General features: G+C 41.4%; 2 protein-coding genes across 14 annotated transcripts in view; both read right to left on the bottom strand.

Annotated features, from left to right (window-relative positions):
* Positions 1-24,902, bottom strand: part of LOC114652414 (tripartite motif-containing protein 16-like) — a 1,097,043-nt gene that overhangs the window by 186,899 nt on the left and 885,242 nt on the right. The window contains exon 9 of the mRNA XM_051927927.1: positions 8,929-9,176. The gene's annotated coding sequence lies outside the window, so the exon portion shown is untranslated. The remainder of the gene's footprint in view (positions 1-8,928; positions 9,177-24,902) is intronic.
* Positions 1-24,902, bottom strand: part of LOC114643026 (tripartite motif-containing protein 16-like) — a 1,170,030-nt gene that overhangs the window by 459,761 nt on the left and 685,367 nt on the right. For 4 of the 13 annotated variants that reach the window (XR_007934991.1, XR_007934992.1, XR_007934993.1 and 1 more), the window contains exon 7: positions 10,655-10,836. The exons of 4 other annotated variants lie outside the window; for them this stretch is intronic. Coding sequence is in view for 6 of the 9 variants with exons in the window: in XM_051927895.1 (XP_051783855.1) it covers positions 10,655-10,836 (182 nt within the window). In the remaining 3 variants the exon portion in view is untranslated. Of the gene's footprint in view, positions 1-10,654; positions 10,837-12,102; positions 12,169-14,797; positions 14,955-24,902 lie in introns of all 13 variants that reach the window. 5 more of the 13 variants (XM_051927910.1, XM_051927909.1, XM_051927911.1 and 2 more) reach the window with 3 other exon arrangements.

Here is a 24,902-nt window from a genome sequence, read left to right as displayed (position 1 = left end):
TGAGTATGGAGCATTAAGAGACGAATGTATTCGCGATAAAATCGTGCTGGTATAGTAAATGAAACAACGATCAGGCGGTTATTATGTGAGAGAGATCTCACCCTGGCCATGGCACTGGAGACATGTCAATCAGCAGAGCTCACTGACATGACACTTAGGTCAATGGAGTTGGATAAACCCTCCATGATGGTGTTAATGTCACCTCAAAGTAAACTTCTAGGATAACCGCTATCTGTCCAAAGCAAGCAAGTCAGTTTTCAGATCTGCCGACATGTTAATATTGTGGCAGTCCATGTGGATGAGGGAGGAAGCACTGCCAGCATATGGAAAGACAGGCAACTTCTGTCAACCAGCCAAGCACTTCACTAGAGTGGGCCTGAAAAGCAAGAGAAGACACATGGAAGGGCTACTCCTTACCATTGAACCAGAGGCAAACCAAGCAGGCAGCGGTGCTGATAATGAGGTTTATCATGCTGAGCGCATGGGCACTATGGGTGCTGGAGGTAAGAAGTGGTTTGTTACACTGTAGCTTCACAAGAAACCACAGCAATGCCAGTGAGATTCTGGGGCCACCTGCAATGTGCTTAAAGGACAACATGAGATGAGCACCAAGAGCTAAACTGTGTCCCCTAAGTTCAAATAATGACCTCCTTAGGACTCTGTGACACAGAATGTCGTATAAGCACAGATTGGAGTTTGAAATCGTAGAGGGAGTCACAAACCACTACTGTCAGGCTCAGCGTGTGAAAGGCTTGGCCTAACGTGTTTTACAATTCCAGCAGAGCTGGACCTCACAGACAGAGCCCTTCACCTGCTGATTAAAATGTGTGCTGATGTCTTCACAGGACCAATCGACTGCCTCCCTGGCACCATACATTTGAACCTGGACAGGTTAGTACAGCCAGTCCAATGTTCTCCACATCATGTGCCAGTTGATATGAAGGATGCTGTTAAAGCCCAGCTTGACAAATATGAAGCTGATGGCCATATTGCCTCAGTGTCTGAAGCGACTGATTGGATCAGCAAGATGGTCATTGTGAAGAAGCCTGATGAATTGTGGGTGTGCATAGACCCAGCATTTGAGAATCAAGCACTGCGATGTTCTCATGATATTATGTCCTCTCTGGAGGATGTACTGTAGGCTCTTTACCTTAGTTCAGCTCAAAGAGGTTGACTCCTCACCGATCCAATAAACAGTGAAGCTCAGTCTCTCTCTGCTGTCACAAAGGACTCGTCTCTGAGACGTCAGGTTAATTAAAGGCAACACAGAATGAGCCCCACAATGCTGTGTCCAGTTCTCCATTACATATGGCCAGTTCTCTTGCTCAATGGTGGTCTGTACAGACTGTCCCAAGTGCCACCCCCCCAGTGTATCCCTCAGGGGTATCTTCATATTTCAGACTGGTATCAGACTTGGACTCACACAATTTCTACTGAAGCTTCTTCCCTTCTGCAGACTCAAATGGCAGATGTTTAGTCTCTCGGTGTGCTGCAGTTTTCCTCCATCATTTTTTATTTGGCATTGAGTAACAAATTTTGAACAGCAGACCAGGGCTCTGATAATCCACAGCTTTGACGTCGTCTTTCCACAAACTCTCAGCTGCTGAAGGTCCATTCAATCAAATCAGTCGTCCAAACCTCTCTGCTGTGCACAAAGAGCTCAGACCTAAAGCTGCAGACACCTTCTGTGCGCTCAGCCAACTGAGGAGCTGCGGTTCAATCAGATGTTTGATTTGTAAAATGTCGGCACTGATCAGGTGTCATCTCAGAGATGTTGGCTCTGCTACCATGTTAGAGATGATTGGCATTTCTAAAGTCCAATATCAATTCAGAGAACTTTCCTCAATATGACTGCCCAGCTGTTGTCTGATTCTCAGCACACTTCAGTGAAAGTCTGAAACATTTCTAATGGTGAAGGAGCCACCGTCCATTAAGAAAAGTGCCTGGTCCAATTTCAGGTCACCCACTTGGCACAGGAGAGCACACACTTATGGCTTCCAGGACACAGCCATATGACCACAGAGCACCTTTGGCAGAGTTTGTAGCCTGAAATTATTTCTCCTTCTGCAAATGTCCGCCAGTCCTTGTGCTCCTTCACTCCTGCTCAAGCACAAAACACCTTCATTCAGCCAATGTGTGCCATTCAAATAAAGTTAATGAACTCTCTTTACATTTCAGTAATCAAATCAGGTGGGGGTCCAGGCATGCCAACCTGTGCCAGAGAGCAGATGCCACGTGGTTGTTTCTGATTGGCATCTGCCCTTCTGTATGACAGTCAAGTGAGTGGCCATCACCAGCATTGTAGTCACTTTGTGACTTTTTTTACGACTCACCCCCAATTCTTATTGTCCCTGTTTATTCCTCCCAGTACTTCATACCATCCCTTGTCCATTTCAGTCCAGATGGCAGTGAAGGTAAAGGACCCCTCCAGATTCCCAATAGTACTGCAGAGCTCTTGGTCCAATTCACATGAGCTGAGGACCCCCTTTTGAACTCATCCAGCACAGATAGCAGCCCACCTACATCTTGTCACTTTGTACCTACCACTGTGAGGTCACCTGCGTATGTCGAGATCTTCAAAGGCGCTGCACACCCAGGAATAGACAATCCAGCCACTGCTGTCCTTCATTTGATCAGCAGGGTCTTCATAGTGAGGGTTTACAACATGTCTGACAAGGAGCAACCTGCCTGACCCCTCAATCAACTCTAAACAGAGCACTGAGACCACCATTGATTATCAGGACACCCTAAATGTCACTATAGACCACCTGTATCATGGAAACAAAGGAAGTTGGGAATCCAAATCCCATTAGTACTCACCATAGGTACTCGTGCTCCACCCTATCAAAAGCCTTCTTCTGGTCCAAGGAAATGAGACCACCACGTAATCCAAACAGTTTGGAGATATCAAATGTATCCTTAATAAAAAGATGTTGTCATATCTGGACCTGTTTGGTAGACTCTGATCAGGGTGGGCCACACACCCCAACCCAACCTTCAGTCTCATAGCCAACACTCTCGAAAATAATCAGCACAAAGCAAGGTTACTGGAATCCAGTTCTTAATGTTACATGGACCACCTTTATTAGAATGAGGCCAACAACAGCTCTTCTACAGCTCAGGGGGTACAGACCTTTATGAAAGCACTCTTGAAAAACAGTGAGCAGGTCCGGTGTCATGGACCCCCAAAACAACCTGTGAAATTCTACAGTGAGCCCATCAGTACTGGGGGCTTTACCAGTGTTTAGACTTCCATCAGCAGTTAGAGTTCTTCAAGGGTAAGCCCACCCTTTTATACTGTTATCTCTTCCTCAGTCACCTGTGACAGCCCATTAATAAAACTCTGACCAACATCATCCTCCTCCATCAGCTCACACGACAAATGTTTAGAATCAAACTCAACAGTAAATGTCCTGATGTGAGAAGATCTTCTCACTTCACTTCCAGAGGGATCACACACACAATGGATCTGCCTGCTGTGGCCTTGTTTTCCTTCCAGCCTGTTAAAGTCATTGGCTGGAGTATCGCACTCAGTCTGTGCTTGACATCGAGCTCTGAGCAGAACACCTTGGACTTTCTAATCAGTCAGCCTTTGTCATTTTCAACATGTCTGGCTGCTCATGGCCCCTGGAGGAGTCAAAGTCCTGCTGCAGTGCTGCTGTCTCATCCTGCAGGGCTGTCATTGAATCATTCAAGATGTGTGGGACAGAACTGGTGAATCTGCAGGTCACTGACATTCCACTGCTGACTCGGAGCAGAGGACTGATTCATCACTTCACGCCACTGAGTGCAGAAATATTTAACACAATTTATAAAATGGGAGTCCTGACACTGAAGGTTGTTAAAGTGACAACGAGGACTTTAAGGTGACATAAGAACATTACATGCAGTCAGCATGTGATCAGACAGACTTGTGGACACAATGATACATGACGTAAACGGACGAAAATGATAATCAAAAGTATAAAACTGATCAAGTCTGACAAGATAAAGAGTGTCACCTGACACCTGTGCCCACGTGTGCTGCCTGTCACCTCCATTCAGAGCCCACCACACGTCCTTCAGCTCAAATCAATCAGTGAACCCTCAGCTCTCTAGCAGATCACGGGTGGGGGGCTCTGCGTGATTTCAGTCCAGTGCTTCATTAAGGGTGCAGTTGAAATCCACACACATTCATCGGGGTCCCACTTTGATAAAGTACACTCGGCATTTTAAAAAACGCACTCTTTATCTGCCGATTGTTGGTGCATAAACATTAATAAAAACCAAACTGCTCTTTCTAAGTCAACCTTTACTTGAAGTATCCGCCATTTTATCACTTCGCAGGCAGACCCCGATGTCGGACACGCTAGCCTTGACATCCCTATGGTGACACCAGAGCTGTTTGTCGAGCTGTGACTAAATAAACATCAACACCCCCCCCATCATCTCTGCCCCCCAGTTTTGAGAGCCGTGTTGCTGTGCGTCTCCTGCTGGTAAGTCACCTTCAGACGCTTCACTCTCACGAAGTCACACTTGCGCTATCTTAAGGGGGATTTCACAACCGGTGACATTAAGACTCCCGATTTTAAAATCGCTCTTTGGTAAAATCGATAATGAAAACAAGGAAAGTGCTAGAATAACACCAAGTAATATTAAAAGTGCAGAATACAAAGCCATATTAACAAGCTGTTAGATTAGCAGAGTCACATAACTATTTAAAATACTTTTAAGTCTCCACTGCTCCTTGTCTCCTCCGTACCAGATCTTTACTTCAGTAACCGTTTAACTGAGGAAATAAATAATTTGACGTCCGGAAAAAAATTCTGCACATCCACTCTTTTCATCTTTGTCAGTTCTGTAGAATCCAAATCCTTCTGTGGTGTCCTGAGTGCTTTCTGACACCACAGAGGAGTCCATTAAATCGCCGTCCTCCCCGTAATCTATAAAGCCGAGGACACTTCCATGTCAGCCACACCCTCAACCTCTTCAAAGCTCCTCTTTTTAAAAGCAACTTGTTCATCTGCCCCACCGTGTCTCTGAATGGCCTTTGGTATGTCGAGAGGACTGGCGGAGCAGATACACTCCATGTCTGTATCGCCTTGTATTGGGACCACCGATTCATTAACAGAGCCCAAGGACTCCAAGACACCCGACTCACTAGCTGTGTCTGCTGGCTCTGATACTGGGGGTCCTGATTATCATTATCCTTATTCAGTTTAGGGTCAGTTGTTCACCTGTATCTGTAGCCTCATCAATGTCTGTGCAGCCTCTGGCTACGTGAGCAGCTTTGCCACATTTAAAGCATTTCATCGGTCCTGAGCTGACAAAGGTAACATATTCATGACCAGAACCTCAACGCCACATTTTTAAAATCATTCAAACTTGCCTCCTTAAAGACATCACCTGTTTCCACTGGGGCGCTTTACACCCTAAAGGTATTCGTTTAATCTGTGAGATTAACTGTCCATAGCGAGACAGCTATCTTTAGAGGGTCTCACTAGAGAGAAAAGGAGGGACATTAGATAAGGAGATCTTTGTTGGTGGAGTAGTAAGAGACATTACAGGAGTTAAAGTGTCCCTGATAACAATTCAATGTTCTACCAATCTGTGAACAAAACCTGCTGTAACAACGAACACAAGCAGTGCACTGGTCACTGGTGAGGCTGAACGAACATTCACTACCTGCCACATTCCCTACAGCTAACACACAGTCTACTGGAGAACAGGAGGTCACTTCTGGCATTAGCTTCACTCCAGGCTGTCAGGTGAGCTTTTCAAATTCACCATCCTGAAAATGGACAACCCTTGAGGAGGCCATTCTGGCCTTCGTCAGAATAAAAGACCCCAACACAAAGATAAACAGATAGAGACAGAATATCAATGAAGAACAAAAATCAGGAAAACAAACAGACAGCACAATCACAAACCTTCAAACTCACCGACTCTCAGTGTATCACAGAGCTCCGCCCACTCAGCACTCACATGAAAGAAAGAAAGAAAGAAAGAAAGAAAGAAAGAAAGAAAGAAAGAAAGAAAGAAAGAAAGAAAGAAAGAAAGAAAGAAAGAAAGAAAGAAAGAAAGAAAGAAAGAAAGAAAGCATGATCCCCTCTCCATGTTCTGACCAGGGTCACATCTCTGTCTCCATGACAACATAATCCATCTCTCCATCTTTTTTTATCCCATCAATAAAAGTAAGGATTTTCTCCTGGTGTCCCAGAGAGCAAGGTAGGACCCCACCCTGCAGTTCTTTGCAGGACCCCCAGTCCCCCAACACACACACAAGAATGACATCTGAGGCAATTAATGAAATCTTTGGGACCTGTGGATATGTGGAGAAAACGCACATCCATACAGGAGCAGGACCAGCATTTGAACTGAGGTTTTTGGGGATGAGAGGCTGCAGCTCCGTGTGAGGAAACTGAAACCTCCATGTGGGAGACGTGTGGTGTGTTATGTGATAAGACTCGAGTTATGGACTCTCCTGATTTTGTGGAGTTTTCTTGAATTGATTTAAAATATAAAAACAAATAACAGAGAGAGTCAGCTGAAGAGAAAAGAGAACTTGAGGGGGGCGAATGGCACAAATCTGTAAGAAGAACAAAAGAAAATGATGGAGTGGCTTCAGGACAAGAGTGTCCTTGAGTGGTCCTGGCTTAGACCTCATCAACTGAGCAATTCACTTTTTGAAGAAGATCGAGAAGTTAAATTTAACATGACAAGAATAGAGGAGGTGACTGAGCCCCTCAATAAACTCATCACTTAGTTTTCAGAATGGCGACGCTTGAAGAAATTAGTGGCTTCGCTCCTCAAGTTTAAAGACTTAAAATGAAAGATAAACATTTCAAGTAGAAGTCAGCCAATCTAAAGGTAACCCAGAAGAAAAAGAAACACTCGCCATCGAGCACATGAAGCGGAGCAAACTGACAGTAACACCAAACCCGATGTCACCAGAAGACTTGGCTAAAGCTGAAACAGAACTTGTCCGCCTCAGTCAACGGCCAGAACTTCCAGAAGAATTAAAGGCTTTAAAGAAAAGGGCTTGTGAGATAAAGAACAGTCAGATCTTCAAACTGGAGCAAGTCACACAAGATGGAGTAGTGAGAGCTGGAGGAAGACTCAGCAAAGGTGCAATGCCAGATGAAGCTGAACATCGTGCAATTCTACACAAATTTTCACATATTGCCCCCACTATATTGCAGCACATTCATAAAGAAATTGGCCATTGTGGGCACAACTATATACTGGCACAGCTACACCAGGAATACTGGACATCTCAAGTAAAGTCAACTAACAGATAAGTCATTTCAAAGTGTCCAACATGAGAAGATACAACGAGAAAGCAGGAGAACTAAAATGGCAGATTTGCTGAAGATCGTTTGACTCCTGACCAGCCGCCTTTCTCCAATGTCAGAGTTGATTATTTTGGTCCTTCACAAGTTAAAAGATGATGAAGTCAGGTCAGGAGGTGTGGAGTAATCTTCACGTGTCTGACCATCAGAGCTGCGCACACAGAGACGGCACTCAGCTTAGACTCTGATTCTTATATCAACGCCACACGGCGATTCACGTGCAGAAGAGGACAAGTTAGAATGACACGCTCAGATAACGGGACAAACGTCATTGGAGCTGAAAGAGAGCAACGTGAAGCAATTAAAGATCTCGAGCAAGAAAACATCAGCAACGCTGTGATGAAGAAAGAATTCAATTTTAATGTCTTTTGGATGAAAGCGTCTCTTAAGTGAGTAAATGTAAATGTAAAAAACAACAAAAATATCTCAAACAGAGCTTACTGAACATTTAAATGATAAAAATTAAAGAAATGATTAAAATACACTTACAAAAAAAATAAAAAGGCATGCCTAAACCATAGCAGGACCACCAAACATCAAAACTTAAAGCAAAGCCCACCAGACAGGACAGAGCCCAGTGTTGGAGCGGCTCTGTCATCTGCAGCTTCTTCTTAAATACCCCTGGGGGCGGAGCTCCAGCTGCAGTGTCAGGTGCCCCCGCCCCCCTGGGCTCCACATGAAACACACACACAAAAAACAAATGAGGGACAACAAAACTATCAAAATACATAAACAGGAGAATAATGAAACAAAATATACATCAACACATCATACATACAACAACACAATCAATACCATTTACAAAACAATTCATAAAATATAACAAAAGGTTTAAAGTAAAAGCAAAAAGGCAGAAATGAAACCCAAAATGAAACATCACAGCTGACTTCAGTCCTCAATGCTCTTCAACTTCTTGTGGTGTCCATGAGTGTCAAATTCACCATTTAATGTCCATTTTTATCAGTAACTGAACATCTCAGTAGTGTGTGTGTGGGGGGGGGGGGGGGGGGGGCAGGCTGGAGTGGGCATACGAGGGCACAGCAGACGCACAGGGGCACACGGGACACATGACAGAGTGCAGACACTCAGATGTGGAATGGAGAGCACTGCTCAGGTCTAAATGATCGATTTCACTGCTAGACTTACAAATCAAATTTTCAATCCAAATCAACATCTTATTTGTTACACACCCCATTGTCATATTCTGATTTTCCAGCGCTATTAAGAAATGGATCATCAATACGGAGTGTTATATCTTCAGATCAGACAACACAAGAGATGTGACCAGAGGTGGTGACAAGTCAGAAGGTCACAGATGAGCAGATGTGACAAATGTCAATTCATCCTTATCGTTTATTCACCAAACACCACTGGGAGTTTATTATACAAAATGTAAACAATTATTAGATTTGTATTTTGTTAATACATAATGATTATTAAAAAGATTAATTCAAATAAATGTTCTTTTCCCATAGAGAATCTTCCGTAACCTAACAAAGCTGCACTGTCCTTAAAGGTAATGACAATATTAAGAAATCTGCAGTAAATATCCATTTGATCAAACTGAAATCCCCCCCCCCCCCCCCCCCCCCCCCACCTCAGACTTGCCATTCATTTAATATTGAGAGTGGCCACTAGAGGGGGCAGTTTGGCTACAGAAGAATCAGCTCAGCTGTCAGCTCCGAAGGTCATGTGACTGTGTGATCGTGTCACCCTTATTTTGCTCTTAATTCATTTAAATCTTAATTAGTTTTAGATATAATATTTAAAGTTCTTTATTTCAGGTGTTTTATTCTTGTGTTTTTACTTTATTCTTATTTCTTTTACACTGCACTGTATTCTTTTCTCCCCCTTTCCCATGTGTGTAATATGGCGGGTGTCCACTAGAGGGCGCCACTGCACTTCAGTCCCACCCCTCAGTCCTCCTGTTAAAGTCTCCATTCGTCTGACTCTCTGATTGTTTCTCATTCTCTCCTTTCTTGTTTCACTGCTCAGGATTTCACTGAATGCTTTCTGCTTTTATCTTTTAGATTTCCTTTTTGTATAAATTGCTGTGTAATATTTAGAGTGGCCACAAGAGGCAGTAGTGTGGCGACTGACCAATCAGTGACCCCTTCTGTCCATTCATTGTCTTTCTTATCTGCTTTCAATTTCAGGTTTGTTGACAAGGTGGGCCAACCCTGGAATGGAGTTCCAGTCCACTACAAAGCCACCCATGTCAAGTGTGTGCCAACTGACCAAGAATTCATTTTTTGAAGATGTTGGAGCTTTCAAGGTACCAACAGTGACAAATCTGGGGACAAGGAGGAGGTGCAGTTTAAAGTTTAATGTGACATCAACTAAAACACCAAACTCTGTCAGTATGGCCGACATCTGACTGACCGGTGAGTCCTCGTCTTCAGACATTCACAGTGAATTCATTTTGAAGTGAAGGACCCTTTGAGTGACCAATGGAGGGTCACAACATGTCTGGTGAGTGGACAACACTCCAGTCCCATCTGTCACTCTCTGCTCCTACATATAGTCACTATTCAAGAGCTCTCCATATTGAGTCTGTATAGCGCCTTTCAGTTGTGCTGATCCAACAGAACCACACGCCTGTCCTACTTAATAGGTGACATTCAGTGACACTTGGGGGCCTCAGTAGTTGTTGGGGTGTCAGCCTGAAGGACATGTGGCTGTGAGTCAAAAGTGACCCCTGCTGGTCAGACTGGTATTGGTAGGTCTGAGGTGTATCCGCCTCTCATTATGACACACACACCTGATTGGCTACTCAACCCCAATAATAATGGAGACCCTGACAGCCGCACTCGCCCCGCATTCTCATCCACAAATTCACTCACAGAGGTGCTGCCCCCCCAACCCACCCATCCTATAAATTTAATTTCACCCCAAACTACAAACACAAAGAGGACCTGCGCTTGTGGGGACATCAAGTGACTGGTGGAGGGTACTGGTCAGTGGTCACATGGTGTCAGATGGCTGATTGTTACACTGGATTTATAACCAAAATAAAACCCAAACCCTGGATAGAGGGGCTCAGTGAAGGAGGTGTTGATCCTGTGCAGGAGTTTCATTGTGTGTGAGACGCTATAAAATGACAGAGAGCCAGCAGGCCAGTCCAGATACACACCTATTCTGGGGCTGGAGGGGGCGCTGATTACAGTCTCCATATTATTGTGACGAACAGAGTACCGGGAATCAGACCACTGCAAACTCCAGGACTTGTCGTTGTTTCCAAGGCCGCATATCCTGCCCCTTCTTTTCCTATCCAGTCCTTTATATGCGACTCCAATCACCATGAAGTCTCCACTGCCCTCCACCTCCCAGTAACAGCGAGTCCCAGTCAGACCCTCTCTGCACAGAACTTGTTCCCACCAGTCAAATCTGTCAGGATGATCAAGATATTCAGTCTCTCTCCCCTCCCATGTCACCTTCTTGTTCCCTTCAGACAGACGGAGGACTCTGTGTGCCGTGTTGATGTCCAGTGTGAGGGGACAGAAGTCTAAAAGGAGAGAAAAGAAAACGAGTGAGGAGATCTGGGAGTGTGTAACGGGACTGGGGGCGGAGCACAACACAGACAATTAACAAGAACCAATCAGGAGCTGCGCTGACAAGACTCAAATGCTGTCTTTCACAAGTGGGGTCTTCTTCCATGAAGCCCCTTTCATTCAGTAAGTGACTGACGTGCTACTTGAAGCTGTTGTACTTTGATCGTGGTGGTCTCCCTGAGTCTGTCCTGATGTCTGCCTTGGTTTGTTCTTCACCTCTTAAACTGTCCTTGTGTTCAATAAGGGGTCCATTTTTTATTTGTAGTGACATCAAGTGAGTTTGGCTGCAGTCCCATGGACCTTAAACTTCTTGATGTTAGCTGCTGTGGCCACAGGAACATGAAGCTCTTTGGAGGTGGTCTTGTAGTCTTCACCTTGACCTGCTCAGCTGTGACCTTCGTCCTTTCCTCTTCTTCTCTTGTCCACATTCAGTGTGACACACACAATGACATATCATAGCTAAGTGAGGACTTTACTGAGTGAATGTAGACCTCTGAGATTCTCATTAGAGGGTTGATTCTCATCCAATGATATATTTTAACATCTAAGGTCTCTCAATACTTTCCTTCTGTTATTTTCATTTAGTTTTATTCTTACAATATGTTAAGTTCTGAATCAAAATCAAAGTGTCAGCTCTATGGAGAACAGAATGTCCAAGTACTTTAGTCAGCTTTAACTTATTTCACCGTAAAGTTGGGATTCTTTTATAAAACAGTCCTTTTGTCTTCATCTTTACACACAGACTGTATATGTAGATATTAATGTTTTTATGTGAAGCACACTGAGCTGCTTTCATTGTGTGACTTGTGCTGCGTAAATAAATAATTCTTATCAATACTGTAAGGGAATGACTGAAATAAAAAAGAAACAGAAAGGAGAAAACAGAAAAGGAAAATATCAGAAAGTGAAATGTAAAAATGAGACAAAGGAAAAAGAACAATGGAGGTAGGACTGGAGTGACAGGAGGACCTGGCGTAGTCGGCAGGATTTCATTTTTATTTTTTGTCAGTTTACTTGACACTTAAAAGAATCAAGTCCAACAAACTGCTTTGGTGCCTCCCTGTCCTGAATCTCAATATCCCATAATGCACCAGTCACAGTACCCCCGTCACTTTCAGCTCATCAGTCCCACCACACGCACATAATGCTTTCATATCATAAGCCTGGCCTGAGATATTAAAAGTGAAATGATGATAAACTCCATGAATTGACAGACTCACATTGTAAAAACTCCTCTCTGCTCTGAGGTTCAGGAGGAAGTAGGGTGAAGATTGGAGCTTCACGACCTGAAAATAAAAAGAAAAGAGAAGAATGGAGAATGGAGAATGTTAAGGTGGAGTTTTATAATGTTAAATTCTTAGACACTTATTACAAACGCAGTGTAGCTGAATAAAACAACAAGACATGCAGATCAAGTTTGTGCACTGAGCCCACCGGTGTGTGGATGATGAAGTGAGTTTTATTTACCAACATTTTGATGAGCCACAGACACATGTGAGGGTCTCGATTGTGGACTTGACCTCTGCTTTAGATACTAACATCTCAGAGCTCCATGATAAGAAACTGACTGAGTTCAGCCTGCCCAGTCCAATCCACCATTGGATCTCAGACTTTCTTCCAGGTAGTAAACAGTGCCGGTGCAGTTGGGCGCACACATGTCTGACCTGTTAACCCTCATCACCTCACTTTCTGTTCTCCTCTCCTGTGTTGTCAGTTGGCCACAGCTCAGCAGTTCTGTTCATGGACAGACATTATTAGGTTCCATTTATATTCATCAGGGAAGAACTGCTTTAGCTTACTGTGTGTTTAAACAAATCTGTACAGATGAACATCAAACCTTCAGGCGTTTGGTAATTGTGCCCAAGGATGAACCACATTTGTAGAGGTCCACCATTTTGTTTCTGAGCTCTTGGCTGATTTCTTTTGATTTTCCCATCATGTCAAGTACAGAGACAGTGAGTTTGATGGTCGGCCTTAACATCCATCCACATGTTGGCTGCAATGAAGCTGATTGGCTCTCAGAAGCTCATTGTCTAATTACCTAAAGGCTTGATGACATTTTCTGGAATTTTCCAAGCTGTTTAATGGCACAGTTAACAAAGTGTATGGAAACTTGTGACCCACTGGAGTTGTGATGTGGTCAGTAAAAAGAGAAATACTCGGAGGTCTGTGAACATTGGTGGAAAAAATGACTTCTGCCCTGCACAGAGTAGACATCTTAAATTCTCGTAGTTTATTAGTATAAAATCAATGGTGCGATTTTAAAGTGAGTTTTAAAGAATTCACCTGAAGTGGATGGAAACTTCTAACTTCAACTGTATCTGTGTGTATAAACACTATTAAATTTATAATTAAAGTAAACTCTGTTATTGTGTTTTCCCTGTGGACTTGTTATGTGCACTCAGTGGAGTGTTCAGGTGGTCCTTAAGTGCTCAGGGTTCTAATGCTGTCCTCTGATTTGTTCAACTTTACCACCAAAATATAGAAACCAAAATGATTTCATCTATAAAACAATTTCTTTAATATCAGTGGTAGACATGAGTCTGAGTATACGACACCACACATATAACACACACGAGTCTGTGGAAGAACGGCTGACAATGGCTTACTGTGAACTTTTAAAGAGGAGCTCATCTGAGCGAATGTAAAGGACAGAGAAGACAGCAGAAGCTCCTTCAGACTTCATGATATCACAAAGCACTGAAGTTGATCCCAATTCAATTTCATTTTCCTTTATGTCTTCATTTGTACGTTGAGCTGGCCCTGCCAGTTTAACTTCTTGTTCCTTATTTTATGTTGGTCGTTATGCAGAGCACATGAAAAGAATCACAATGTCAAATGAAGAAGAAGCTTTTAAGGGAGTAAATAGAAAAAGCATCCTCTCTATATATAAAGCAATAAACGGTCCAATGTGTGACATCTGTGCCAGGGCATAATGTCATTGAATGTCCAACAGACAGCAGCAATGTCCGATGAAAAGTGAAAACAAAAGCACAAAAAAACTGATGGCTGTAAGGCCTAACATGTCTGATGTGCAAAAGAAGCACAAAGCAAGAGGGACATAAGAGCGAGCATGTCGGGTGAACAGAGCTCCATAAATGTGTGACATGATCAGAACATTGGACTTACTATTGTACCAGTAGCCTGTTTTAATGAGTGGCTGTTTCACTCTGCTAGGAAGAGATATATTGTGAACATAGGGGGCACTCCAGCTCCACAAACACCCAGCACAAACAGGAATGGACACAGGTTAAAAGGCAAAGAGTCTTTTACTGTGGGAAAACACTTCTTTTGTAAGGGTTTCCCACCACCACAGCCACAAGTACACTAAGATTAATACTCTCTCTCTCTGTCTCTCACTGCCTCCTCCATTCATCTTGTAAGATTTGTCCTCCTTCCTCCCGACTCTGACCACCCGACACAAGTTAGGCATTCCCTTTTATTTCAGCTGCCCCAGAAATGGTCTGTCAGCACTTCCATGTGACGCAGAATCCCCATGACATAGGGATTCCCCAGTTATACACCTCCCCTGTCCCATGGGTCTACAATACCCAGCATACCCTGCAGGCACTCATGTGGGAATTTAAGCCTGGGCTCACTGCCATCTAGTGTCCTAAGGGAGACAAAGCAATGAGCAATCTGTCTCCCCCTGTCCTTCTATTCTAATGGTGTCCTGGCCATGTAAAGATGCTGGCCGTCCTTCACAATATCTAGAACTCTGAATAAAAGCAGTTGTTTACTATGAGAGTGTGATATCACTCAGCTCGTCATTATGAACAGCACTATAAAAAATTACTAATAGAGAAAATTGATAAATCTTAATGAACAGGCCTTCTTAATGCATCTTACTGTGCTTGTCACTCTGGTCCCCCTAATGAAATTTAACAATGAACACAACATGACCAGACACTGTACCTGATACAGTCCTTAGGATGTCCCACTGGCTGATCTTCTCCAGACTCTTTTTCAGACCTGACAGCTCCTTTAGCAGGTCCTCAGAAGAGAAGTCAGCAGTGACAGTGAAGCTGAGCGAGTCTCCATCAGCAGGAAGGACACAGCGAGATGACAAAGTCTGCATCAGGAGAGAAGAGGGAACATGAAGACATAAAAAGTCACAATAATAAGAAGGACAACCTCTCAAGTAAGGACCAGCATGGTGAACAGAGAGTTTGTGTTTAGATAGATTACTTTTCATTCATTCATTGGTTATTTATAGGAGAATATTTCATTATAGTGGACCATAAGATGTCAGGTGCCTTGACTTTGAAAAAGATTTTCACACTGGAGACCATAAGAGGTCAGTCATCAGACTGTAGATAAGTGGACTGAGGGGGCAACAGACAGGCAGGTGAAGAACTGACTTAGCAGACAAAACAAGGCATTGGGCTCTTTAACTCTTTCAGGGCAGATGTCGACTTTTGTCAACAGGAGGGCTTGATGGAGATAGTGAACTGTAAATGGTGACCAAACCTGGTGTTTATATTTTAGTTGGACTCCCTTTGCTAGAGAGGAAGTTAGCTAGGTTGGTTTGACCAAGATTCCCTGAGCTTGCATTAGTAGTAAAGAGCAAACAGCTGACAAAAATGGCATCGACATCTGACGGGAGATCGATGCAAATGCCCCGACAAAACACTCCATGGCTGGCGTTTGGCATATCATCTCTGAATTGGAATCTGACATGATGGGCTGGATCTGGAGGTCGAGATCGAAAATGAAAATGAGGTACCAGCATCCGCTGATTGCTCTCCAGTTGTCTGTGTAGTTGACACGCCTATGGCAGTGTTTGCCTCGATGAACCGCCACTTATGATGACAAGAGGGACAAACCAGATTGCGTTGCACTGCGACCATGACCACCGCTGCCACCTCTGCCATGTGAAGACAGCCTGCTTAACATTCCTGCCAGCAGTTGGTGCCACATGTAAGCAGCTCATGCCAAAAGAGACAGCGAATGGGTGGCCACAGCACGCAGCAACAGATGTTTTGATGTTGATTTTCTGTGTGAAGCCATTGCATTGTGTCCTTTTCAGAAAACTGCATTTGTTTGGGGAAAAATATTCAGCCCTCAAAAAGTTAATGTACTGAGAAGATAGATAGATAGATAGATAGATAGATAGATAGATAGATAGATAGATAGATAGATAGATAGATAGATAGATAGATAGATAGATAGATAGATAGATAGATAGATAGATAGATAGATAGATAGTGTGGCAGGTGGCCGGGTGTGGCCCTCAATCAGCTGCCTATAAAAGGGTCCGCCTCCCGACAATCAAGGCTGGAGTTGGGTTAGGAGGTGGACGAGTAAAGAGGAGGCGGCAAGGAGAGGCCTGAGTATTGTGTGAAGAGATAGAGAAGTGGCTACAGAGGAGCCTGAACTTTGGGAGACTGTTGGGGATTGTTGGTGGCGGTGCACTTAGTGACTTGTACATAATAAGAGTGTAAATAAACGTGTGGTGATGGACTGCAACGTGCCTGCCTGTCTGTGTCCGGGCTGTTCCCTTCCACAATAGATAGATAGATAGATAGATAGATAGATAGATAGATAGATAGATAGATAGATAGATAGATAGATAGACAGATAGATAGATAGATAGATAGATAGATAGATAGATAGATAGATAGATAGATAGATAGATAGATAGATAGATAGATAGATAGATAGAATCTCATCAGTTAAAGGACAGAGACATGAGGAGGATAAAATTAAACATGCAAATTTCATGCAAATTTGCTTCCTCAAACAAACAACTGTAGATTTACCTGCCTATCAGGTAATAATAATAATAATAATAATAATAATAATAATAATAATAATAATAATAATAATAATAATAATAATACTGCGGTGGGTTGGCACCCTGCCCGGGATTGGTTCCTGCCTTGTGCCCTGTGTTGGCTGGGATTGGCAGCAGACCCCCGTGACCCTGTGTTCGGATTCAGCGGGTTGGATAATGGATGGATAGATAATAATAAAAATAATAATAATAAAAATAATAATAATAATAATAGTAATAATTTATTACACCATTTCAGACACACAAGGACACCTTATAGAATACATTAATATCACCAGCCACAATATAAAATTAATAAAATATTACAGTACAATAAAACAAGAATAAATGCAATAATAAAATTATTTTAATTTATCAACTAAAATTCATATCAAACAGAATAAGCCATTATAAAAAGATATGTTTTAAGGTGAGATTTAAAGATAGGAAGAGAGTTGATATCACAAATATCTTGTGCAGAGAGTTCCAGAGGTGAGGGGCCACTCGGCCAAAATCTCTAAACCTCATGGTAGTCAGGTGAGCAGGAGGTACAATACGATAAATAGAGGAAGAAGATCTAAGGATATGGGAAGGAATGGAGATATGAAGAAGATCAGAATGATAAGGAGAAGCGAGATTATGGAGGGTTTGTAAGTAATTAGCAGAATCTTAAAATCAATGTGATATTTAATATGGAGTCAGTGAAGCTGCTGAAGGACTGGAGTGATGTGTTCAATGGCAGGTGTTCTGGTAATAATATGAGCTGCAGCATTCTGAAGCAACTGAAGTTGTAAAGGAGTTTGTGAGGAAGACCAGAGAGGACAGACTTACAATAATCAATATGAGATGTGACCAGAGCATGAACGAGAATAGCAGTGCTAGTAGCTGAAAGAGATAGACATAAAAAGCTAAGATGGAAATATGGTGACCAAGTTATAATATTAATATGCACCTCAAAGTTTAAGGTGCTATCAAGAATGACACTGAAGCATTTAACCTGGGAGGAAGAAGAGATTAGAGAATTATCAATAGTCAATGAAATATTATCACATTTGTCCAAACAGATTTAGTTCCTACCAGAAGAACCTCTGTTTAATCACTATTTAATTAAAGAACATTAGTAGACAGACATGATTTAACTTCCTGAAGACAGTCAAAGAGGGAAGAAGGAGGAAGAGTGGAATCAGGCTTAGTAGACAGATAGAGGTGGGGGTCATCAGCATAACAGTGAAAGTGAATATCAAGTTTCCTAAAGATACGACCAAGAGGCAGAAGATAAATAATAAATGGAAGGGGACCCAAGACAGAGCCCTGGGGAACACCACTAACAACTGGACAAACTTGGGATCTGAAATATTTTAGTTGTATGAACTGTGTATGATCAAAGAGATAAGATTTGAACCAGGCATGTGGAGTGCTAGTAATGCCAATCGATTTTCATATCTCAAGGAGAATATCATGAGATATCGTATCGAAGGCAGGGCTCAGATCAAGGAGCACAAGTGTGGTCAACAGCCCCGAGACAGCGGCCATCAGCAGGTCATTGGTGATTTTAACCAGGGCTGTCTCTGTACTGTGAAATGGATGAAAGCCACAAATGATTGTCAGTAAGGTGAGAGTGAACCTGCACAGCAACAGTTTTTCAAGTGTTTTTTAAAGGAAATGTAAATTTGAGATTGTATGATAATTATTTAGATTGTTGGAATCTGAAACAGATTTCCTGAGAATTGGAGTTATCACAGCCGTTTAAAGAGATAAACGAACAATACCAGAGATAAGGGAAGAATGTGTAATGTTAGTTGTTAGAGAGGAAAGAGAAATCAGTAGGAACTGGAGCCAGCTGACAGGTAGAGGACTTGAATTTTCTAATAATATCAGATATTTCAACCACAGTTGGGAGTTTAAAAATAGTAAGTGTAAGAGCCATTTTCCTTGTTCTATAAGATTCATGAATGTTTATTAGATGACAATGCATAAACTATGGAAGGTTCCTATAACCCCCGTGAATAGAATCGTTTTGGTATGTTCTTGCCATTTCTAATAGCTTGGAGTAAACATTATTCTTCAGTTAGTGTCAGCCTTGCCTTGTATAAGGTGTGGAGCCATATGGTTTTTAACCGTGACCGCACGTTATCGTGCCTAGGCACTTGCCTATGTGCCAACCGGCTTACGAGCCTTTAAGAAGAAAAGAACAAATTAAGAACCTTTAAGTAGGAAAGAAGAAATTAAGAACCTTTAAGTAGGATAGAAGAAATTAAGAACCTATAAGTATAACAATACTAAAGTCTTTCAAGAAAAGCTAAGTTTATAGAAGATTAATTTTTTCCTTTTTTTTGCCTTTTATTCTACATGTGTAACTATTTTTTCTTTTATTCTTGTGTGGACTATTTACTTTTACCTTTCACTAAATACCTTTAAAACGAACTCTTGGACTCTGAGAATTCTTTTGACACGCGTCTTACCCGTGCCTGATGACACCTTATATATTTTAGCAGCTACAGTAAGAAAATGTTAAATGTACAGAGTTTACAAGAGAAGTCGACTGCTGGTGGATATTTCCAATTTTCATATTAAAAAAGTTAATAAAAGAGTTACATTGATCAGAGCAGTAAAACTGAGGTGGGAGGTTGTCAGGTGACCATAAGATGTTGTTTGAATGCCGCAGATAAAGGCAGGAACTTTGAGAGTTTTGCATAATTTGTGGAAATATTAGGCAACATGAAATTGCGCTGAATGGCCTGTTCTTGCCATTTGTATAAACTCCTCAGATCCTTTGAATTTGACTATAAAGCTTCTCAGGTCCTACACACCCCAGTCTGATAAGACTCCCTGTGAAGCATCACTCTCACCTTCAGGAAGTGGAGATGGTCCTTGGTCTCTGAAAACTCCTTCAGCTTAGCTTCTCTCCTCTTCAGCTCCTCAATCTCCTTCTTCAGTTGCTTTATGACTCCTTCAGCCTTCTCCATTTCTCTCTTTTCTTTTTCTCTGATCCTCTCAGTCAGTTTCCTGTGGGCTTCCTCAATGCACCGCATCAGATCTCTGAAGCTCTTATCATTTTCCTCCATTACTCTTTCCACAGAGATCTGGTTGGAAAGGAGAAAAATATAAAATTGAGTCACAAAATTAAAAAAACACTTGGTTTTCTGATGTAGTGATGGATAATTTGAATTAGGATAAGGGCCGTAGCAGACCCTTGGTACTCTGGGTAGCAGCATCTTCTAAAGGCACCTGAAAGACTGTATGGAATGTGCCGTCTTAATAAGGGGTTCTGTATGATCTATGAGAGTCATTGTCAGGACAGCTCTATTGTCCTTTGAGGACTCTAGTAGTGTTACAGAGGTGTGTCTTTAAAAGAGCCTCTCCTGGTCATCCTGGGATTGAGAGTTGAGAAGTAAGAAGGAGAAGAATTGGTATCGTGGAGAAAAGCTGATCTGTTGTAATTTAATTACATTAATGGTGTCTTTGCTTATTAACCTTCACCCAACTGTATTCAGTTGTAATCCTCAGAGTTGTGAGTCTTTATATTCCAGGTTGCTGCATTTCTATTTTCTTTATTTAACTTTTCATTATCTATACTAATAAAAGGCAAAGCCCTCACTGACTGACTCATCACTAATTCTCCAACTTCCCATGTAGGTAGAAGGCTGAAATTTGGCAGGCTCATTCCTTACAGCTTACTTACAAAAGTTAGGCAGGTTTCATTTCGAAATTTTACACGTAATGGTCATAACTGGAACCTGTTTTTTGTCCATATACTCTAATGGAGGAGGCGGAGTCACGTATCGCGTCATCACGCCTCCTACGTAATCACGTGAACTAAAAACAAGGAAGAGATTTACAGCACGAGTCAAACGCGGGAACGAAGGTAAATGATGTTAATTTTTGAGTGTCTTTTAATACTGTGTAAGCATACATATTAACACATGTGCAATTAAATGTGAGCATTTACGGGGTGATTTCTCAGGCTTAAAAGCTCGCCTTTTATTAAAAAGGTAAATGCTAACTGTTTTCTTTCTGAAGGGCACAAACCACGCTGGATTTTGTAATGATAGTTGATTAGTAAGGTCTATTAAGGGATACTTACAGAATGATTAGTAATGCCTGTGAATGCCGATGCACGTAGGAGAATGGGTGTGAAATAAAGAACGATTAGTAACTTGTACAGTAAATGTCTCTAAAGTCTGTCTATTAAAAAGTTATTATATTTTTCAATCCTGTGTATTGATTAAACTACGAACCTAACAAGATCACTACATGGTGTCAGAAGTGGCGGATTGGAAGAGGAATCTGAAGAAGAGGTTCAGCTTTTGAACGAGTCGCGTGTCTGTGAGTAACCCGAAAACGTGATCAGAAAGCGCTAAGACGTTCTAGCAAAAGAGAAAAAAAAATATGTTAGGATTGCAGCCCCCACCAAATCTCCAGTTAAAGGGAAATGTAGCTGAAAATTGGAAAAGATTTAAACAGAGATTCGAGTTGTATCTTGCTGCAATTGAAGCAGATAGGAAAAGTGAAAAAATGAAAGCGTCTATGCTTCTACATGTAATTGGCGAAAAGGCGCTAGAGGTGTATAACAATTTTCAGTTTGAAGAAGATGGAGACAATATGAAATTGAACAAAATAGTTGAAAAATTCGAAACGTATTGCAACCCAAAGCGCAATGTGACGTTTGAGCGGCACAAGTTTTTTTTACATGTTTCCAGAAAAGCAGAGAAACAATAGACCAGTATGTGACGGAATTGCGTAATAGGAGCTGTTCTAAGAAGAAACCGTCAAGACATCAAAGGACCAATAACCTCTAATCAGAACACTAACACCAGCGAAACAAATATTAACGGGAAAACAAGTATTAATCAGGAAAGAACATCTCAACTGCAAACACAATTAACCAGAATATCAAAATGTCAAGTAAAACCACCAGAACAACTCATTAAGACATGTTGAGGATTAAAGGAACATTTTCAATTAAGAAATGATGAATTCCTTTAACAGTTGTGCTTTTTATACATAGTTTGAATGCTGAATGTATGCCTGAAATGTTCTGGATAGTTCAGTTGTTTGAAGTGATAAAGAATTAAACGTGTGCATTTACGGAGTGATTTCTCAGACTTAAAAGCTCACTTTTTATTAAAAAGTTAAATGCAAACTGTTTTCATTCTGAAGGGCACAAACCACGTTGGATTTCAGCCGTTAAACGCACAAAAATGTCGGTACACCAGATAAATAAGCACAACATATTATCAGTTGTATTGTATGCTTACAATACATATAGAAATGTGTTAATCGTTAACTAATAGTATCGGATAGTGTTTTTCGACTCGCGCCTTGATTTAAACGATTGCATGTCTTGGTGGGTTTGCGTAGCTTATTGTCAATATCTTTACACCTCTTTTTAAGACTTATTGACTGAAACGGGCTTTCATGAAAAAACTTAGGGCTTTGCTACAGGATACACCCTCCTCAAGTTAAGGAAGTAAAAATAAAGGTATATATTTCTGTTTTATTTAAACCTTTTAAGTTCGTATGCATAGCCCCATTTGGCTGTTTTAGGTTTTTTTTTTTTCTTCAGTAATATTTAATCTCCTTAAAGAAAAACAACATATGCATTTTACTTTTTTTGTATCTCTTTAGTAATATTTTAGTGTAAAAGAATAACGAGTATTTAAACCTTTTATGTTACTTTATAAAGTTATTTTACACAATGTTGAAAAATTAATAAGAAAGCTACATATTTTGGCAGCTGCTGCTTTAATTTTCAATGAAATGAAAAAAGCTCTCCAAGAGAAAACCTCAATGAAGAAGAAACAGTTTGCACTATCTAAAAAGGAGAAACCCTCATTTATAAAGGTTTGCTGCAGATGACTTAACTGAAAATAAATGAATAGTTCCTATGTGTATAATACATATTTATCTATTTGACTTATGCCTTTATTCCAGCAACTTGCAACATCTAAGGTACAATTTGTTACATTACTTTGGTTTTTTGCTGCACAGGCAGGTGAAGTGACTTCCTCAGGGTCACACAGTGGTGTCAGTACCAGGATTTGAACTGACAAGCTCTGGGTTTGCTGAAATATTACTGAAGAATGAAAAAAAATGAAAACGGGCAAATGGGGCTATGCATACAAATGTCCATCCATCCATTATCCAACCCGCTATATCCTAAATACAGGAGCCAATCCCTGCCAACACAGGGCACAAGGCAGGAAACAAACCCTGGGCAAGGTGCCAGCCCACCGCAGGGCGCACACACCCACACACCAGAGACAATTTAGAATCGTCAATGCACCTAACCTGCATGTCTTTGGACTGTGGGAGGAAACCAGAGTACCCGGAGGAAACACAGACAGACACGGGGAGAACATTCAAACTCCACGCAGGGAAGCGAACCTGGGTCTCCTAACTGGCACCTTTCACTGCACCACCATACTGCCCGCATACAAACTTAAAAGCTTTAAATAAAACAGAAATATATACCTTTATTTTTACTTCCTTAACTTGTGGAGGGTGTATCCTGTAGCAAAGCCCTAAGTTTTTTCATGAAAGCCCCTTTCTGTCAATAAGCCTTAAAAACAGGTGTAAAGCTAAACTTGCAGCACCGCTAATCAATTACACTTGCCTAACGCCTCTCCTAAGGGGACATACTGTGGGATCTGGGCATCCATCAAAGCACCAATCACAGGCCCGATTAGAAAGCGGGAAGCTGTGATTTGTCGTCTCCCTCCCATGTAACAATCACAGCCCATGTTACAACGCACTATGTATGTATGTATATATGTATATGTGTGTATATATGTTGATATGTGTATGTATATATATATATATATATATATATATATATATATATATATATATATATATATATGTAGATATGTGTATATGTAGATATGTGTATATATGTATATATGTATATGTATATATATGTTTACATAACCTCTTTAACACACTACTTCTCCGCTGCGAAGTGTGGGTATTTTGCTAGTTACTAATAACTGCCACTGTGACTTATATTTGTATGGCTCACCCGAGTGTCACTGGGGTGAAAGTGTGCAGGTGGGTCACAGTCAGTTGTAAGTGTAAGGTATGAGGTGCACACTGTCCAGGATCACCAACCCAAAACTGGAGGTGTTCAGTTGTTTTCAGGACCTTGCAGAGCTGCACAGTGACTCTGATATCTCTGAGACAGTAGGCAGGGACAAGGAGCCCTAAAAGTAGTCATAGTCAGGAATCAGGTATTATGGGAACTGAGATGAAGTTTTGCTCCAGATACAGAGAGTCTCACATTCTGTGTTGCCTTCTGGGTACACAGATAGAAAACCTTTGTAGATAGCTGGATAGGTTCCTGGCCAGAGCAGTCAAGGATCCAAATGTCATTATCTAGCTTATCTAGTTGTCATTGTACAATCAAAATATGGAGATCAGACTGTCAGTTTTTCAGGACAAAGAGTTGGGTGCAAAGCTAAGAAGTACAGCTGACAAAGTTGTTATCTTAGGATTTCTACCTGGCCACACACCGGTACACATGGGGTTAAATAGATTAGAAGGCTTAATGAGCATCTGAACATCAGAACATCAGCACCAATCTTCTTTATAAGTTGTTGTTAGGGGGAGTTAAGTCATCTTTAAGTGGTGGAATAAGAAACCTGAGAATATTAAGATGTCGGTGTCTGAATTCCTAATAAATTAAACATGAAATGCTGTCAGCAGTGAAATGCCATGAAGGACACAATAAACCATCTTCTCTACTTCTCAATCTCCCTGTCCTCACACGTCATCACCAGAAACTCTGACACCCTTTTACTTTTTTTTCCCTTAATTTCATATGAAGTGTTATCTTAATTTCACTCACCTTCATCTGTTCTGCTGTCCTCATTGTCTCCTTTATTTTCTTCTCTTTCTTCTCAAGTCTCCTCCTGATTGTCACTTCCAGCTGATTCTGTTTGGAAACACAAAAGGACACATGGGGGTCTAATCAGAATTCACTTCCACTTTTGGTGTCATTCTGAGTGCATACATTTGTCCAACACATTTGTTTTACATTCCATGATACAACTTACTTTTTCTGTCACACTTGTCTTCATAATGTCACATAGGTGACACACAAATATTTGATAAAATAAGTATAATAATACAAAAGATTTGAAAGATAGATTTAGTTTAACAGTTCAATTCAAGAAGGACTTTGAGCTTGAAAAGAGACAGTCTGAAGGCACACTGGTGTACGAGTCAGTCCTTGATGTTTAGATG

The sequence above is a fragment of the Erpetoichthys calabaricus genome, chromosome 5, assembly GCF_900747795.2.
Source record: "Erpetoichthys calabaricus chromosome 5, fErpCal1.3, whole genome shotgun sequence".
Lineage (NCBI taxonomy): Eukaryota > Metazoa > Chordata > Cladistia > Polypteriformes > Polypteridae > Erpetoichthys > Erpetoichthys calabaricus.
The sequence above is the reverse complement of the archived record's forward strand: the minus strand, read 5'-3'. Positions and strand labels throughout refer to the sequence as shown.